The sequence below is a fragment of the Kogia breviceps genome, chromosome 11 (genome assembly GCF_026419965.1).
Source record: "Kogia breviceps isolate mKogBre1 chromosome 11, mKogBre1 haplotype 1, whole genome shotgun sequence".
NCBI lineage: Eukaryota > Metazoa > Chordata > Mammalia > Artiodactyla > Physeteridae > Kogia > Kogia breviceps.
Genome location: NC_081320.1, coordinates 58066147 through 58084831, shown reverse-complemented (window position 1 = coordinate 58084831; position 18685 = coordinate 58066147). Strand labels below are relative to the sequence as shown.

General features: G+C 40.4%; 1 protein-coding gene across 5 annotated transcripts in view; it reads left to right on the top strand.

Annotated features, from left to right (window-relative positions):
- EML6 (EMAP like 6) overlaps positions 1–18685 on the top strand; it is a 345807-nt gene that overhangs the window by 18508 nt on the left and 308614 nt on the right. Inside the window, exons 3-4 of one of the 5 annotated variants that reach the window (XM_067007573.1) lie at positions 14345–14445; positions 16233–16943. The exons of 2 other annotated variants lie outside the window; for them this stretch is intronic. In XM_067007573.1, coding sequence (XP_066863674.1) covers positions 16747–16943 — 197 coding nt within the window. In that variant the 5' untranslated portion in view covers positions 14345–14445; positions 16233–16746. Of the gene's footprint in view, positions 1–2383; positions 2435–14344; positions 14446–15078; positions 15203–16232; positions 16944–18685 lie in introns of those variants that run through there. 2 more of the 5 variants (XM_067007574.1, XM_059078929.2) reach the window with 2 other exon arrangements.

Here is an 18685-nt window from a genome sequence, read left to right as displayed (position 1 = left end):
GTTTGATGATATTACTGTGCCTTCTGTGTACAATTTTGAACTTGATACAGTCTATAATGGTAGTGATTTAATGAACTTGTGGCATATTGTTTAGCTCATTAAAGTCTTTGCATTTAAGCAATGTTGATGCTTTTAAGACTGTGGAGAATAACATTAGTTCCGATATATTCTACAATTTGGCAGAAAACTTTGGTTCAGAGAACTGACCCCAATTTCATGGCCGAGCAGCATATAAACACAGCAATAGTAACTCAGGAAATCACATAGACACATGCATAATTAAGTCCAAATCTTATTTTAAATTCTTTGGGAGCCTTCTGTGGGAGGATATTTTAAATAGTGATTATATATAATATTATTAACAATAAAAGTATTTTGAATATTTACCATGTGCTAGGCATTCTAAACTTTCATCCACAACATATTTATGAAGTGGGTTATTATTTTTATCTCCATTTTACAGATGAAGAAACCAAGATGTTAGGAAGTAAATAACTTGCCCAGGGTTTTATATCCAGATGGCAGAGGTGGATGTGGTTGGAAGCATCTGACTCCAGAGCCTGAATCCCTAACTATCACCATGTGCTTCCTATTTCTCATTGAATGAAGTAATAAAACAAGATTTTACTTGTCCTGTTTAAATGAAAATGTAATAAAGAAAACACTTGCAGAGGTAATGAATAAACACCTTCAGATGAAAATAAGCCCAAGAGAAGATTCTGTAGGGGATGCTACTTTTTTGACTGTGCCACTTGGAACCCTGGCTGGAGCAGTCAGAGAGGATGGGCCCTGTTCAGACTCCTGCTTCTAACAATATTTGAAGCAGTTTTTTAAAAAACTGAAAATATGAAATTTTTTTTTTTGTGTGTGTGTTACGCGCGCCTCTCCCGTTGCGGAGCACAGGCTCCGGACGCGCAGGCCCAGCGGCCATGGCTCACGGGCCCAGCCGCTCTGCGGCATGTGGGATCCTCCCGAACCGGAGCACGAACCCGCGTCCCCTGCATCAGCAGGCAGACTCTCAACCATTGCGCTACCAGGGAAGCCCCGACTCATGTTTTCTTTCAGTGCTTGATGATTTTATGTTTACATTTACAGTTGACTCTTGAACGACAGGGGTTTGAACTGTGAGAGCCCATTTACACACAGATTTTTTTCATAGTGAATACTACAGAACTAGACAATTCCTGGTTGGTTGAATCTGGGGATACGGAACCATGAATACAGGGGAGTTGTATATACAGAGGACCAACTATAAATTATACTTGAATTTTTTTTACTCCCCAGAGGTTTGGATGCCCCTAATCCCTGTGTTGTTCAAAGGTCAACTGTATATTTCTGTATACATGTATTTAATGTATATAACGGTGTCAGGTGGAATGAATCAAATTCTGTCTTCTTGAGAGCAGTTTTTAAAATTCAGGACTTTATAAAAATAACAAAGTGATCTGTTGGGAAGGCGTGGGCCCACATTTTCTGGTATAATCCAAGCAGAGAAGTAAAAGCCCACAGTGGGTTCTGCTGTGTACCTGCGGCTCATCCTTACTGAAGAGCTGGCATTGACACTTAGGCCCTGAGGCTACTAGAATAATTCACGCTCTGGTCCACTAATGGCTGGCTGCTTCTCCTCCCTGGCCCTCTGGTCACCCTCTTGTCCTAAGGGCACTTACCCTGTCACTCCGTGCTACAAGTGCTGACACTGAGTCCATGCTTAGTAGGGAATCTCTGTCAGTTGATCTTGGCAGAGGGCTTTGCCTCCCTCCTTGTCACTCTCACTAACCTGAAAAGTGGTTGGGCCTCTGCTTGGACCTTTAGAAATCTCTAATCTGAGTGGTCCCACACCAGTGTTCTCTTGGCAGAATGTGTTCTCTCAGGTCAGTGGGGAAAGGAAAGCTTCTATTTTGTTACCGTCTGTGAGAAGAGTCACTTTCTTACAGTAATAACAACAATAATACTGGTTAAAATGCGTGGACTTGGTGGGAATGTAAATTGATACAGCCACTATGGAAAACAGTATGGAGGTTCCTTAAAAAACTAAAAATAGAAATACCGGGCTTCCCTGGTGGCGCAGTGGTTGAGAATCCGCCTGCTGATGCAGAAGACACGGGTTCGTGCCCTGGTCCGGGAAGATCCCACATGCCGCGGAGCAACTAAGCCCGTGAGCCATGGCCGCTAGGCCTGTGCGTCCGGAGCCTGTGCTCCGCAACAGGAGAGGCCACAACAGTGAGAGGCCTGCATACCGCAAAAAAAAAAAAAAAAAAAAAAAGAAATACCATATAACCCAGCAATCCCACTACTGGGCATATACCCTGAGAAATCCATAATTCAGAAAGAGACATGTACCACTATGTTCATTGCAGCACTATGTACAATAGCCAGGACATGGAACCAATGTAAATGTCCATCGACAGATGAATGGATAAAGAAGATGTAGCACGTAAGTACAATGTAATATTACTCAGCCATAAAAGGAAACGAAATTGAGTTATTTGTAGTGAGGTGGATGGACCTAGAGTCTGTCATACAGAGTGAAGTAAGTGAGAAAGAGAAAAACAAATACCGTATGCTAGCACATATATATGGAATCAAAACAAAAAAAATGGTACTGATGAACCTAGTTGCAGGGCAAGAATAAAGACGTAGACATAGAGAATGAACTTGAGGACACAGGGTGGGAGGGGGAAGCTGGGGAGAAGTGAGAGTAGCATCAACATATATACACTACCGAATGTAAAATAGGTAGCTAGTGGGAAGGAGCAGCATAGCACAGGCAGATCAGCTCAGTGCTTTGTGATGACCTAGAGGGGTGACATAGGGAGGATGGGAGGGAGGCTCAAGAGGGAGGGGATATGGGGACATATGTATGCATATGGCTGATTCGCTTTTGTGTATAACAGAAACTAACACAGTATTGTGAAGTAATTATACTCCAATAAAGATCTAGTTTTTCAAAAAAAGATAAAAATAAAATGCATGGAATGCTTACTGTGTACAAGGCACCAGGCATACCCCAACACCCGTGGGGGCAGGGCAAGACACTCCAGGAGTTCATTCCATATGTCTCCATGCTCGAAAGTTAGATATCGAGCAAGCTGTCTCTTACCATGTCAGATATGCTTTCATAGCAACCTGAAAGGACAGAGTCAAATGTAGAATTCTTAGACTCCCTTGAGCTCCATGCCAGAATGCGGCGGTGTGAGGAGAAGTGGCCCTCTGCCTTCAGGCTGCCTTCCTTCTCATCCCAGCTCCTACTCTGTCTGCAACACCAGGGGCCTTGAGCACAAACTTGCATGCACTCAGCCCATACAGCCAAGCTTCAGATTCATGCCTTCCTACCCCACAGATAGCTGTGCCTTCACGTCATTCTTTAACTTAGGAGAGTACACCCCAGCAGAGCAGTCCAGAAGAGAGCCCTGTATGCGGACTCAGGCATTTTTGCGCAGGTAATTCTAGGGTCTCAGATGCCTGCAGTAAAGGGAGGGAGGAGTATGGGTTCTGGGTGGAAATGTCTCCTTGGCCCTGAAAAATCTTTACCCATAAGGAAGAGGAGAGTTCATACGGGGCCTCAGGTTGCTTATGTATTTAACTCATTCAGTCCTTACCGACAATCCTATGAGATAGATGCTATAATGTCCATTTTACAGATGAGGAAACTGAGGCTTGGATTAGGTAACTTGTCCAAAGCCAAAAGACTACTAAGTGACAGAGTAAGGATTACAATTTGGTCAGTCTGCCTCCAGAACCTTGCCTTCTGAACTGAAAGGATTTCCCCATATCACACTATTCCCATGATACTTTCTGTGCAGCATTATTAATCCCTCCCCACAGCAGTATTCAGGAATTATGTTTGATAACTATACAAGCTGTCAATAAAGTTGTTGTTGTGGACTTTCTTCATTCTTGGCCATGACCTGACCCTCCTTTAGTAGTAAAATTTAGGTATTTCTAAGATACTTTCCAGCTCTAGAATCCTGTGATTCTTTTTTAAAAAAATTTATTTGTTATTTATTTGGTTGCACTGGGTCTTAGTTGTGACATGTGGGCTCCTTAGTTGCTGCTTGCTCACTCCTTAGTTGTGGCATGCGAGCTCTTAGTTGTGGCATGCATGTGGGATCTAGTTCCCTGACCAGGGATTGAACTTGAACCCCTGCATTGGGAGTGCAGAGTCTTATCCACTGCACCACCAGGGAAATCCCTAGAATCCTGTGATTCTTAAGTGGAGATGATTATGATTTCCCATTCAGTGTAAGCTTAAGCAGTGTTCTAGAAAGTATACCTGAAGGTAACATAAAACTACTAATAATTAAGAATTATAATTAGAAATAATAAATTATTATTATAGAAAGCTACCTATCAGTGAGTTTGCCATACATCTTTTAAGTTTTAGAACACAACATCTTCTATGGGAATCTCTCATTGTTCTTACTAGGAAATACTGCAAAAATTTTAGAGAAGACACATTGATTAGCATATAGGGTTCACTTAGGAAGAATATGTAGTGATGTCAGCTTCAATGATCCAGATCTAACAACTAGATGTTACCCCTAATATAATCAACCTAAAACATTTAAAATGTACTGAATGTATAGCATATGTTATTAGCTATATGACTAATTTTTCATATTCTCTCTTTGAGATTAGAAATCTCATGCAAGAGTTTTAGTAGGGGCTTTATTAGAGAGGAACACTATGACTAAATTATTACCAGGAGCAGAAAAAAATAATTATTGCCAGGGCTAATGTTTGGATTAAGAAATATCAAATGATGTGCTGAAGTTGTAGATGTCTGTATGTTGCACGTTGGTCTTCAGGTAAACTAGACTTTACATAGAGTCATAGCTAGTTACATGTTAAAGACAGACTTTCTGTGTATCTAGGAATGCTTTTTAGAATGGGTCCTTTTCAAGCATGGATTTAAAACGCCTTTTCTTACTTGTCTGATCGGATTCTTTTATGTTATCTCGATTGAATAAGGAATATACAGAAATTCTATCTTCAATAAAAAATCATGGAAGCTTTTCATTGATTAGATCTCCTCTTGGACTGTAGTGTCTACTTCTAACTCAATAGACAGAGCCTCTTTATACTTCGTTAAAAATGTTTGAAAACAGACGGGGGAAAAACTTTAAAAGTTCTTTCTCTATGAGTTATTGATAATCGCCCATTCCTTTTAGACCTAGCATTTACATCTTCCAATGTGACCTGTATAGTTTACCTAAAATGTTTAATATTCCTATAAAACATTAAACATAGGATAAGTTCTGAATGATAGATTAAAACCATGAACTTTAATTAAAAAATCTTTTCCTCTATGAGTACAAAATAATTTATGCTATAAGAATGGCATTTAAGGAATCAAAAAGCAAGAAATTATTAATATGTATAATATATAGGAAATATACATGCAACAACCAAGTAAAATGAGTCAAACTTTGTTTTTATTTTTATTCTTAATAGCTTTGCTATATAATTTACATACTATAAATTCATCCATTTAAAGTGTACAATTCAATGGTTTTCAGTATATAAAGAATTGAGCAATCATCAACACAATCTAATTTTAGAACATTTTTATCACCCTCCCACACCACAATCCCATACTCATTAGTAGTTATTCACATTCCCCCCCCCCACCCATCTTCTTCTCTAGTGAACTACTAATCTACTTTATGTCTATACAAATTTGCCTCTTCTGAATATTCCATCTGGAAATAGAATCATACAGTTTGTGGTCTTTTGCAACTGGCTTCTTTCCCCTAGAATAACATTTTCAAGGTTCTATGTTGTAACTTGTAACAGTTCTTCATTTCTTTTCATTGAGGAATAATATTCCATTATATGGATGTATATATTTTACTTATCCATTCATTGATTGATGGGCATTTAGATTAATTATACTTTTTGACTATTGTGGATAATGCTGCTATGAACATTCATGTATTGGGTTGGCCAAGAAGTGCCTTCGGTTTTTAAAATAAAAATGAAAGACACATTTCTCATTTTCACCAAGAACTTTATTGAACAATGTATTCACCCTTTTGTCCCACTACCTTCTGCCATTTTTCAGGCAACTTCATAATTCCATCTTCCCCAAACTTTTAATCTTTTTGGTCAAAGAACTGTTCCAGGTGCCTTTTACAGTCTTTCAGGGAATTGAAATTTTTTCCATTAAGAGAATTTTGTAAAGACCGAAGTAAATGGGAATCCGAAGGTGCAATGTCTGGTGAAAACGGCGGATGAGTCAGAACTTCCCAGCCAAGCTGTAACAGTTTTTACCTCATCATCAAAGAAACATGAAGTCTTGCGTTATCCTGATGGAAGATTATGCGTTTTCTGTAATTCTGGACACTTTTCGTCAAGTGCTGCTTTCATTTGGTCTAATTGGGAGCAGTACTTGTTGGAATTAATCGTTTGCTTTTCTGGAAGGAGCTCATAGTAGAGGACTCCTTTCCAATCCCACCATATACACAACATCACCTTCTTTGGATGGAGATGGGCCTTTGGTGTGGTTCGTGGTGGTTCATTTCGCTTGCCCCACAATCTCTTCTGTTCCACATTATTGTACAGTATCCACTTTTCATTACCCATCACAATTTGTTTTAAAAACGGAACGTTTTCATTACGTTTAAGTAGAGAATCGCATGAGGAAATACAGTCAAGAAAGTTTTTTTGCTTAACTTATGTGGAACCCAAACATCAAAGTGATTAACATAAGCACGCTGGTGCGAATGATTTTCAATGCTTGATTTGGATATTTTGAGTATGTTGGCTATCTCCTGCGTAGTATAACGTTGATTGTTCTCAATTAATGTCTGAATTTGATCGCTATCAACTTCAACTGCTCTACCTGACCATGGAGCATCGTCCAGTGAGAAATCTCCAGCACAAAACTTTGCAAACCACTTTTGACACATTCGATCAGTCACAGCACCTTCTCCATAGACTGCACAAATCTTTTTTTTTTTTTGCATTTCGGTTGTGTTTTTATCTTTCTTGAAATAATAAAGCATAATATGCTGGAAATGCTTTTTTCTTCCATCTTCAATATTAAAATGGCTACACCAATTCACCAATTTTGATGTCTTTTTTAAATGCTCGCTGATTTGACAGCTGTCACATACAATCTAACAAAATTGTTTCTAATGGAGTTAAAGACAACTAAGTGCTACTAGAGTCATCTTATGGAAAAAAATGAATGAGCCTTTTGACTAACGCAATAAAAGTTTTTTTGTGAATGTATCTTTCTTGGGTATGTATCTAGAAATGGGATTGCTGGATCACATGCTGACTCCATGTTTAACTTTTGGAGGAACTGCAAGATTGTTTTCCAAAGCAGCTGCATCATTTTACATTCTCACCTGCAGTTTATGAGGGTTCCAATTTCTCCACATCCTCTCTGATGCATGTAATTGTCTTTTTATTACAGCAGGTGTTAAGTCGTATTTCATTGTGGTTTTGATTGCATTTCCGTGGTGGCTAATGATGTAGAGAATCTTTTCATATGCTATTTTTATTTTTAAGTATTTTACTTGGTTAAAAATGTAGACTCTAACCCCATTAGTTGATTGCTGGTGAAATATCGTCAATTTTTTGTAGTTCAATGGTATCTAAAGTGTAATGCTAATGAGGTCAAGGCTACAAGGTCTAGCTCCAAATAAATTGGTTATCTTTTACCGAGAAAACTCTGGTTAAACAACTACACTCATATGCCCTAACTCTGTTCAGTGATCTGACAGGCTCTTGATATTGTCAATTAACAGAGTCTAGAAAGATCAACCAAAGGGTTTGTCCTAATGACTACAAATATCATTTCAAGAAAAATGGAGTCTATCATCAACATATTTTTAAGAGCAATGACTTATTTTTTTTTGAAGTATAGTTGACTTACAATATTATATTAGTTTCAGGTGGACAGCATAGTGATTCAGTATTTTTATAGATTATACTCCATTTAAAGTTATTACAAAATAGTGGTTATATTTCTCTGTTCTGTACAATATATCCTTGTACTTATTTTATACATAGTAGTTTGTATCTCTTAATCCCATACCCCTATCTGGCCCTTCCCCCTTCCTTGTCCCCACTGGTATCCACTAGTGTGTTTTCTATATCTGTCAGTCTGTTTTTGTTTTGTTATATACATTTGCTTGTTTTATTTTTTAGATTCCACGTATAAGTGATAACATAGAGTATTTGTCTTTCTCCATCTGACTTATTTCACTAAGCATAATACTCTCTAAGTCCATCCACATTGTTGCAAATGGCATAATTTCATTCTTTTATATGGCTAATATTCCAATGTGTGTGTGTGTGTATATTTATAAATATATATCACATCTTCTTTATCCATTTATATGTTAATGGACACTTGAGTTGCTTCCATGTCTTGGCTATTGTAAATAATGCTGCTATGAACATTGGGGTGCATGTATATTTTCAAAACAGTGGCTTTTTTTTTCAGATATATACCCAGGAGTGGAATTGGTGGATCATATGTTAGTTATATTTTTAATTTTTTGAGGAACCTCTATATTGTTTTCCATAGTGGCTGCACCAATTTACATTCCCTTCAGTAGGGTACAAGGGTTTCCTTTTCTCCACATTCTCGCCAACATTTGATATTTGTAGGCTTTTTGATGATAGCCATTCTGACAGGTGTGAGGTGATATATCATTGTAGTTTTGATTTGCATTTCTCTAATAGAGATGTTGAGCATCTTTTCATGCTTGTTAGCCATCTATATGTCTTCTTTGGAAAAATGTTTATCCAGATCTTCCACTCATCTTAAAATTGTGTTGCTTTTTGATATTGAGTTATATGAGCTGTTAATGTATTTTGGCTATCAACTTCTTGTCAGTCATATCATTTGCAAATATTTTCTCCCATTCAGTAGATTGTCTGTTCACTTTGTTGACGGTTTCCTTTGTTGTGCAAAAGATTTTAAGTTTAATTAGATCCCATTTATTTATTTTTGTTTTTATTTCTTTTGCCTTTGGAGATGGATCCAAAAATTATTGCTATGATTTATGTCAAAGAGTGTTCTGCCTATGTTCTCTTCTAGGAGTTTTATGGTTTCAGGTCTTTTATTTAGGTCTTTAATCCATTCTGAGTTTATTTTTGTATATGGTGTGAGGAAATGTTCTAATCTCATTCTTTTACATGTAGCCGTACAGTTTTCCCAGAACCCCTTATTGAAGAGACTGTCTTTTCTCCATAGTATATTGTTGACTCCTTTGCTGTAGACTAATTGACCATAGATGGATGGATAATGACTTATTGTTTTAATAAAAACGGTACATGCTTATTTCAAACATTTTTGAAAAATCAGAAAGGTCCAAAAAGAAGACAAAAAGTTATTCTAAATCTCACTGCTCCAGAAATAACTAGGTTAGGTTTTGGTGAACTAGATTATAATATCTCTATACAGACATAGTTAGATGCATGACAGATAACTAAATGGATAGAAATAATTTTATGAGAATGGAATTATACCATTCTCATGAATTTTTTTTTAAATAAAGGGTTTCAACTAATTTTACTTAATAACAAACAAAAAAATGAAACTGAAGAATGAGGAGAACTGTTTCCTTAATAAACTGATTCATTGCTCCCCTCCCATCTTTTTACCATGCTTTACCATTTACCATTACCAATCAAGTGATTCTTTTGTTCACTTCTTGCATGGCTGAATATCATTGTCAGGTAGTTTTTTCATGAGTATGTTAGCAGAAACTTCTGGTGAACACCAACATTGCTTTTCCATTTCTTTCTTAGTAAAATATTCCTGATTTTAAATGTACACACTGCCCCCATTATATAGTGTATAATCGTAGCCTCCCTTGCAGCTAGATGCACTCTAAGTTCTGGCCGATGAGATGTAAGCAGAAGTGTATGAAACTTACAGAAAATATCCTTAAAGGGAGGAGATATTCTGTTCTCCTTCCTGCTAGCTGTATTGCAAATGTAAATGCTGAAGTTTGATCTGTCATCTTAAACCATGAGGTGAAAGATCTGTATTAATGTATAACAAGGCAGGAAGATTCTGGGTATCTGAAAATTTCCTTAATCTGCTATACTTCCAAACATTTTATGTGGTAGAGAAGCTTCTACCTTTAATGGTTTATTTGGGTTCTTTAGTCACTTGCCATTAAACTTCATTATAACTGTCACAAGGGCTAAAAAATGCCCTGAAGTTCTTTAATGTCAGAGGATGTCTGCCTGTTGCTTTTATACTTAACAATTTAGCTGGGTATAATTCTAATATTATACTTTCCTTCTCCATCAGAACTTATAAATACTGCTCCATTTTTTCTGGCATTGGAGGTTGCAGTGCAGAATGTGAGGCCAGCCTGATTTCTACAGCCATCCTCCATTTTTGTTTCTGCCTAGATCCTTGAGAAACATTTTCCCAGTCTTTTATAATAAAAAATTTCAAACATACAGAAAAAAGATACATAAAACAACTGCTAATATTTGCCATATTTGCTTTATCTCTCCTGTGCATGTGTGTTTGTATGTACATAGAGAACACATTTCTTCCTGAATCACTTGAAGGTAAGTTGTAGATGTAACATTTTATTCCTAAATGCTTCATGTTGTGTTTCCTTAGAATACGATTTTCGAAAGAATAAGAACAGTAATTCCCTGATATCTGCTAAAACAGGGGTCCCCAACCCCAGGGCCTTGGACCAGTACGGGTCCTCGGCCTGTTAGGAACCGGGACACACAGTAGGAGGTGAGCAGCGGGAGAGCCAGAGAAGCTTTGTCTGCCGCTCTCTCCCCATTGCTCACATTACTGCCTGAATCATCCCCCCCACATCCGTGGAAAAATTGTCTTCCTTGTCTTCCACGAAACCGGTCCCTGGTGCCAAAAATGTTGGGGACCACTGCTCTAGAATAATCCTTTTTGTATTAAAATTCCCCAATTGTTCCTTCTCCCACATTGTCTTTTGTGGCCTTAAAAAAAAAAATTCAGGATCCAAGATCCAATCAGGAGTCACCCATTGTATTTGGTTGTTATATCTCTTTAGTCTCTTTTAACCAAGAATAATCCCCCACCTTTTTGTTATGTATTTTTAAATTACATTTGCTTTTTTGATCAAGCCAGACCACTTGTGTTGTATGCTGCCCTATTTTCTGGCTTTACCTGATTGTTTACCTATGGTTTCAGTTAACTTGTTCATCTATCCCATATTTTCTGTAAACTTAGAGTTAAGTCATAAGGCTTGATTAGACTTGAGTTAGTTATTTGGCCAAAAATGTTTTATGCAGTATTTCATACCGTATCACATCAGGAGGCAGAAGGTGCAGATTGTGCCAGTACTGGTGATACTAAGTTTGATAATTTAATTGAGATGGTGACCTCCAGAGCACTCCATTTAAAGTTACATAATTTGTAGGGTGATTCTTTAGCATTATGGGAAGGAATATCCTCTCATCTAATCATTTTGGTATACATTTACAACCTTTTCCTGCATCAGTTACATCACTGGATGATTCTCTAAATCTATTATTTTCCCTACATTTATTAGCTAGCATTCTTATGTAAATAGCTTTCCTTTATCAACTGAGGATAAACTTCAGTTCCTCCAAGAAGACAAAGTAAATGCTTAAATGTCTCTCTTTAATTACTAATTGGCAGAGGTGGTAAAACAGTTCTCTCTAAAATTGGCAAATGATTTTGAAATATTATTCTTGAAGTTAAATAATTTTGCTAGGATATGCCTTCAAGGACACTATTCTATATCATCTTTTTTTTTTCTGATATACAGTGTACCACTTTAATGTGCAGATTCAGTTCTTTAATATATTCCTCTATTTTATTTTGTTCCATTTGTTGGCTTCTCTAATTTAGGAATGCCAATGATCTGTAGGTTGGGTTAGCTTTGCTGTCTCAAGCATTATCTATTTTAATATCCTTGGCTTTTTCCTCTGCATTTCTTGTGATAATTTCTGGTGTTTTCTCCACACTGGTAATATGATTTCTAGTTTTTTTTTTATTGTTTCAAATGTATTCATTAGATCTGAAACTGTATTCATATTTGATTACTTCTTTAGCTTGGCTTTTATTTTTACTATCCATCTTTAAGCTCTTGATATTTTGAATTCATATTGTAACTAAGTTCTTCTTTGGTAGAGAATCTGCTTCTTTGACATAAATTTTCTTCAAGATGACATAAAGTTTCTTCATCTATCTTTCACATATAATGTACCTTTCTTTGAAGATTTTGGTTTGCTTTTGCTATGCCCTTACTTTTTTAAAAAAAGGTATTTAAAAAAATTATTTTAAACATTTATTTATTTATTATTTATTTATTTATTTTTGGCTGCTTTGGGTCTTCGTTGCCGCGAGCGGGAGCTACTCCTCGCTGCAGTGCACGGGCCTCTCATTGTGGTGGCTCCTCTTGTTGCAGAGCACGGGCTCTAGGCGCATGGGCTTCAGTAGTTCTGGCACGTGGGCTCAGTAGTCGTGGCTCACGGGCTCCAGAGCGCAGGCTCAGTAGTTGTGGTGCACGGGCTTAGTTGCTCGTGGCATGTGGGATCTTCCCAGACCAAGGATTGAACCCATGTTTTCTGCATTGGCAGGCAGATTCCTAACCACTGCGACAACAGGGAAGTCCCTGCCCTTACTTTTTATGTTTCTTATGTTTGATGGGGCAGCTCTTTCCAAATCATTTATTCAGATACATTATGTATGAATTCTTCTAGACATTCTTCTCACCTTATCTGAGAATAAGTTGATCTTCTCAGAGCTATAGTGGCTGGATATTGCTTTTTATCCACTTTCCTGTAGCCTAAAATTGGAAAAGGGTGGAGTAGGAAAAACAGTGAGATCTATTGGGATTGAGTATAGCTTCTGCTAGGGGATAGGCCTTTGCTCTTTCTTGAGATCTTGTGAAATGTCCGGTTCCAGAGCCCCTTCCATGCAGCCAAAGGTGTATCTCACTCCTATGGATTCTGGCTTATTCTCTTGACTCTGCAGAGTGCCTGATGATGGCAGATACTGGTAAAACATTTTATTTCTGTTGAAGACCCAAGGTAATACACAGGGTCTTCTTCTCTAAAAGTATCCTCCCCACAACCTGGAAACTATACACTTACTCTCTCATTTTACTTTTATAAATTGAAGTATTTTAGTGAGAATTTTCATGAGTTCCTGAACTTACTTTATGTCCTTAATACTGTTTCTTGAGAGTATTTTCCCCTCTCATTGTCTAAGAAACTTGAGGTGGAAAATTCTGTAACTGTGCCTTACTCTGCTATATTTTCTCATCAGTTGTTTAATAATAAATAGATCTCTGTCTTGAGTTGGGAGGTATAGGTATACTCATTTAACTAAAAGTACAATATGGTATAGCATGGTGGTCACTAGTTATATTAAAGGTAACTGAGGAAATGAACATGTCATGTTACATCCATTTCTATTTGTTGAGGAGACTCTTTTCAACATCCTTTTGTAATTTTTCTGAAAGATGTCCCTTCCTTTCTGGACCATCACTACTACCTCTAATGTAGAACCCCAACCAAGGTCTACCTTAAGCCTCTAATACCTGATCCTTTGACTTCTGTCAAAACTACTGTTTTTATTGCTATTCCCTTCTTCCCCACCCCCTGAAAAAATCCAGTGGCCTTCCATTATTTTAAGATATGGTGCAAACCTCTAGGTTCAGCTCCATCCACAATCTAACCTTTCAGGTTTATGTCCCCTTCTCATCTTACACGAATTCCCTCTTGCACCAATTCTATTCTCTAAATCTCTGTTTTTCTGTATCTACCCTTTTATTCTATAGACCCATGCAGAGTGCTTTTATGTTTACTTATCTCAATTCTACCTTTATTTCCTATTTTCTCCATCAAGTCCTTCCTGACTTATAGCTGGAAAAGCTCTTCATCTTGTGAATTTTTATGTAGAATTTACTGTCTCTATTTAATTCATTGGCATTGTTTTATGGCATGGCATTGTTGGTCATTATATTTTAGCTTCTGTCTCAAATCTTTCAGACCATGTTTTTTTTGTTTTTGTTTTTACATTTGGTAGTGCCCTTATTGTCTAGCACAGTGCAACTTCATGGATTTGTAGATCCTTGTTTCCTTAAAAAGAATGATGAGACCAGTTCACATCCTCTTCACTGCTGCAGGCAGCAACTGCTCATCCAAACTCTGGCACTTCTCATCTTCCAAAGGCTTTCCTACCATTCATAGGGCTGTGCTAAAGCTTGAGGTAGTTGAATAACTGAGTAAGGGATTACACTGAGAGCACAGAAAGGAAAGGGCGTGCTAAAAATGTCCCTTTAATCGTCCTTTTGCAGCTTTTTAGTCAGTGAGATTTTGAAGCCTCTTCTCACAGGTCAGCTGTTGCCCGGATTTGAAAAGAGGCTACTTCAGAACACACTGGAATTCACAGTTCACTTGGACAGATGCCACCGTCTTCTGCGTTTGAGGGTCAAGGTTAGTTGTTCGTGGCGTGAGCACCTTCCCATTTGTAAAATCTGGTTATCCTTAACTACCCAAGTCTTATGAAGCAGCTCATAGGAAGGCGCTGGTTCTTAGGACAAAGTGAGACCACATCCCCAGCATTTTTCTTAAACGCGTCATTACTGCACTTTAACAGATTAGAATCCATCTGAATAAAAAGTAAAACTGAAGTGGGAAACAAACTTGGGCTTGAGTCGGCTACAGTAGCCCTCAGGGACAGGTGCAGAAGAAATTCTCGACGTGGGCCGTAGAGATGGTATGGTCTCTATTCCTGCTCCACTGCTCTTCTTTTTAGATATACACGCACGCGGGCCGGCAGCCTCAGTCACTAGGTGGTAACGCAGGGCGCTGCCCAGCGGTCGCCCTTCGTGCGCCTTCCTCTGCTCAGCAAAGAACCGCAAGCATCGCGGACACAGTTAACGGCCTCTCTACGGCCCCCTTGGGCGCGCGGACTCCTGGGACTTGTGGTCCGGCCCCGCGCGCTCCCTGCCCGGGCCCGCGTGGAGTGGACTACATTTCCCAGGACGCATCGGAGGAAGGGGGCTACAGGGGCGATGGAAGGAGGGGCGGTCCCAGCGCTCTGGGGCATCGCTGTTTCCAAGCGGCGAGATCTCGCCTAGTAACCCGCAGCCTCGGTTCTTGAAAGCAGCGCTGTGGCCCCGCCCCCGGAGCCTTGGCTGGAGGAAGAACCTGTCTCCCGCGACGCCCCAGTGACGAAGCCCATCCTCGGGTGCGGGAGGCGGGGAGGGGTTGGGAAGGGGTGGGGGCAAGTAGAGGATTTCGCTCGCCCGTGCGAGATCCAGGACGTGCTCGCGGCGCCCGCTCAGAGCAGAGGTTAGAGGCGGCAGAGCCGGGATGCTCCGCAGGCTAGCCTGGATCGGGTGTGGGAGGAGTGCAGGACGCCGCAAAGGCTGCACTGTGCGCGGGCCGGGGTGTCCCCTGGGGCCGGCATCCCTCAGGTCGGCGGCGACCAATGCCTGGGATGTGTGTGCGCGTATGTGGGGGCTCGCCGTCCCCAGTGGTTCCTCGGGCGCTCCCGCCCCACGCCGGGCTAGAGGCGTGACCCTTGCGCCTGTGGGACCCCATAGCTAGCGCAGACCTTCCTGGGGAGAGGTACAATATTTTGGTCACTTGTTAATTATTTAATTTCTTCTGGACCGGGAGCGTTTGTAGGTTGAGCTTTCCTGCCTCTAGCTGCACTAGTGTCTCAGTTTCCTCCGATTCAGAAAAATCTTTTTATGGCGCTTTCAATTGGAGTTGCTGATTAGTGAGAGCTGCTAAGTTCTTGTGGTTTTCTCGGCCAAGAGACGGTTCACGGAGGATATGAATTATGAACACATACACCACAACTAACTAATTGGAGCATCTAAAAAATGACCGTTGCATATTTGCCCTGGCTTAATGGGGAAATAGCAAATGTGTTTTTTTTTTTTTTTTAACATCCTTATTGGAGTATAATTGCTTTACAATGGTGTGTTAGCTTCTGCTTTATAACAAAGTGAATCAGCTATACATATACATATATTCCCATATCTCCTCCCTCTTGCAGCAAATGTTCTTTCAAATCGTATCGGCAGCCACCAGACAGCAGCATTTAGGGCATATTTCATATCATTAAAAAGATGGATCTGGAAGGAGAGAGGAGGAATAGTTGACAATTTTTTTAAAACTTGGTTTAGTTTGGGGATCATTTTCTTGGACTGGGTGACTTACGCAAAATATGTGTTTCTTTCTTCCTCGCTCTCACATCCTGGATGTAGACTGTCAGTTTCGGATCCAAGGATGGCGATGGCAAAGCTTACTCGAGTTCCTTGTCAAATTAAAGCTGTCACAGAATAAACCCCGTTGCCTGCTGCGAGGCCCCCGGGCGCAGCAAACTTCAGTGAGCGAACTGGTAATCAGTGTTTGGATATGCAGATCCATGATTTAAAAGGCGGGGTGACTCTCCCAGAAACCTCTCACGGGGGCCGAAGCCCGCAGGTGCAGTGAGGCGTGCGCGCGCGAGTGCTGGCGCCCCAGAAGACGCCTCTCCCGTGGAGAGGGAGCCGGAGAGCCCGGCGGGGTCTGGCGGCTCGTCTCCGGCGGCGGCGGATGATGGTTGCGGCCGGCGCACTGGTCTGTGTTTGTGCGTCGCCGGGGAAATCAGCGCCCGGCGCTGCACGCTGAGCCCTTGCAGGTCCTCCGCATCCCGAGCCTTGGCTAGGACAGACCCAGAGCCCAGGGGCCGCGGACCCGCGTGCGGAGCGACCGGGGGGCGAGTGGGGTCAGCTTATCATGGCGGATCGGACAGCTCCCAGCTGCCAGCTCCGGCTGGAGTGGGTGTACGGGTACCGGGGTCACCAGTGCCGCAACAACCTGTACTACACCGCCGGCAAGGAAGTGGTCTACTTTGTGGCTGGCGTCGGTGTGGTTTACAGCACCCGCGAGCACAGCCAAAAATTCTTCTTGGGACACAACGACGACATTATCAGGTAAGGAGGTGGCCTGGGGCGGTGGGGAGGGGTTGGGTGTGAAGGTTGGAAGGGTGAGGAGAAGGATGACCAACTGGGCTTTCCTGGGGTCAGATCCGGAAGCCCCATGGAATAAAGGAGTCTCTGGAACCTCATGGAATTACAGAAGGACTACTGATTCTAAGGCTAGGGCAGAAGCGGGGTAGGGGGTGCAGGTGGGGAGGGAGAGATTTCTTTTTATTCCTCTGGAAGGCTTTTAAATCTCTAAGGAGTTAAGTGTCCTGATGCTTTATTGGTGTTCATTCCTGCTACAAGTGGAAGGATCCTGGGTAAACTATCAAACACTTCTCCTTCCCTCCCTAACTAGGAAAATGTAAGACCAGTAACCTGAACTGTGGGTATCATCTTTGGGGGCCTCTTTAGAAGGTTCCTCAGCAAGTAAGAGGGTTAAAAAAAAAAAAAAACACCTAAAAGAAATTTTGCTGAAGGTAATTGGGATCTTCATTCCAGATGCTTTGAAACTAAGAAATTTCTGCAGTGGGTGGGGAGTTTGTTCTCTAGTATTTCCCTTGGTAGTGACTTAGTGCCAGAAAGCATATTTATGGATGCTTCCGCACCATCACTGAGGTTATAAAAGGCTGGCAGTTGCTGGACCACAAAACCCTACCAGCCAGCCCACAGAATGACCAACATCTAGTAGCGGATGGCGGGACTGATTAGAAGAACAAAACTGGATGAAGAGACATTTTAGGGGTCCTCCTTATTAAATTGTAGAGGGGCATATTTTGAATTTTGGCCCTGTCCTCTCGTCTTTGGACCAGACGCATTTTTCTCCAGCCCTTGTCAGCTTCTTGTGTGACCAAACAAGGTGTGGTCCAGATGCTGTTCACAGGGAATCCTTTTCAGCCTTCAGCAGTTAGGGAAGATTTCCATGATATGGGAGCCTCAGCCCACAGGAAAAATGACTTGCTGAGTATGGACTACAACTGACAGAGACCATATTTGTACCTTCCAGACTTGTGTGTTCATTGATGCAGAACACAGTAACATCACGTTTCAGAGTATTGCCACTTGTGCTCTAAGTTTCCTTTCGTAATGAAATAAATGGTTAAGTGGTGTAATGATAATGGTCTTAATGTCTCTGTGGGAAGAATTATTTTTTAAAACTAGCTTTTCCCCCTCTTGTAGTGTTGTGATTATTCTGTATTCTGGAGCCATCTTTTCCCCCAAGCCCTAAAGTTGAAAAAAATTGTTACAGAAAGTAAAAACTGAATATTTGAAAATGCAGTGAGATATATATTTTTTTAGCTCTTGAATTTTAGAAGATGAAGATTTTAAGTACCAGGAGCTCTACCATTCTCAAGATTGGGTGGAACTGACACGTAAAACTTTCTTCATGTCACATATGACAGAATAGCTTTCTTCTCTCCCTGCTATGGTAATGGTTGTGATTGGGGCATCCTTACCTAGTCCCATCCTGGAGATTTTGCTTCTGTAATTGCTGAACTGATTATTAAAGTCACAGATGCAAATGATTAACAGTGACTCGTGAAAAGGTTAGATGTTTAAAAATTAAAACCCATTATGTTTTTGCTCTTTCTTAATGCAATGCTTTCCATTACACCATCAAAATAAGTTGTAGTCCTTTGGGGGAAGGGAGAGAGTGGCAATTAAACAGAAAATTCCCTGCGGTTAAATAATAGTAATGTGACTGTTCACTGAACTACTTTGAGGATTTGAACTCCTAATCTTAATTTTTTTTC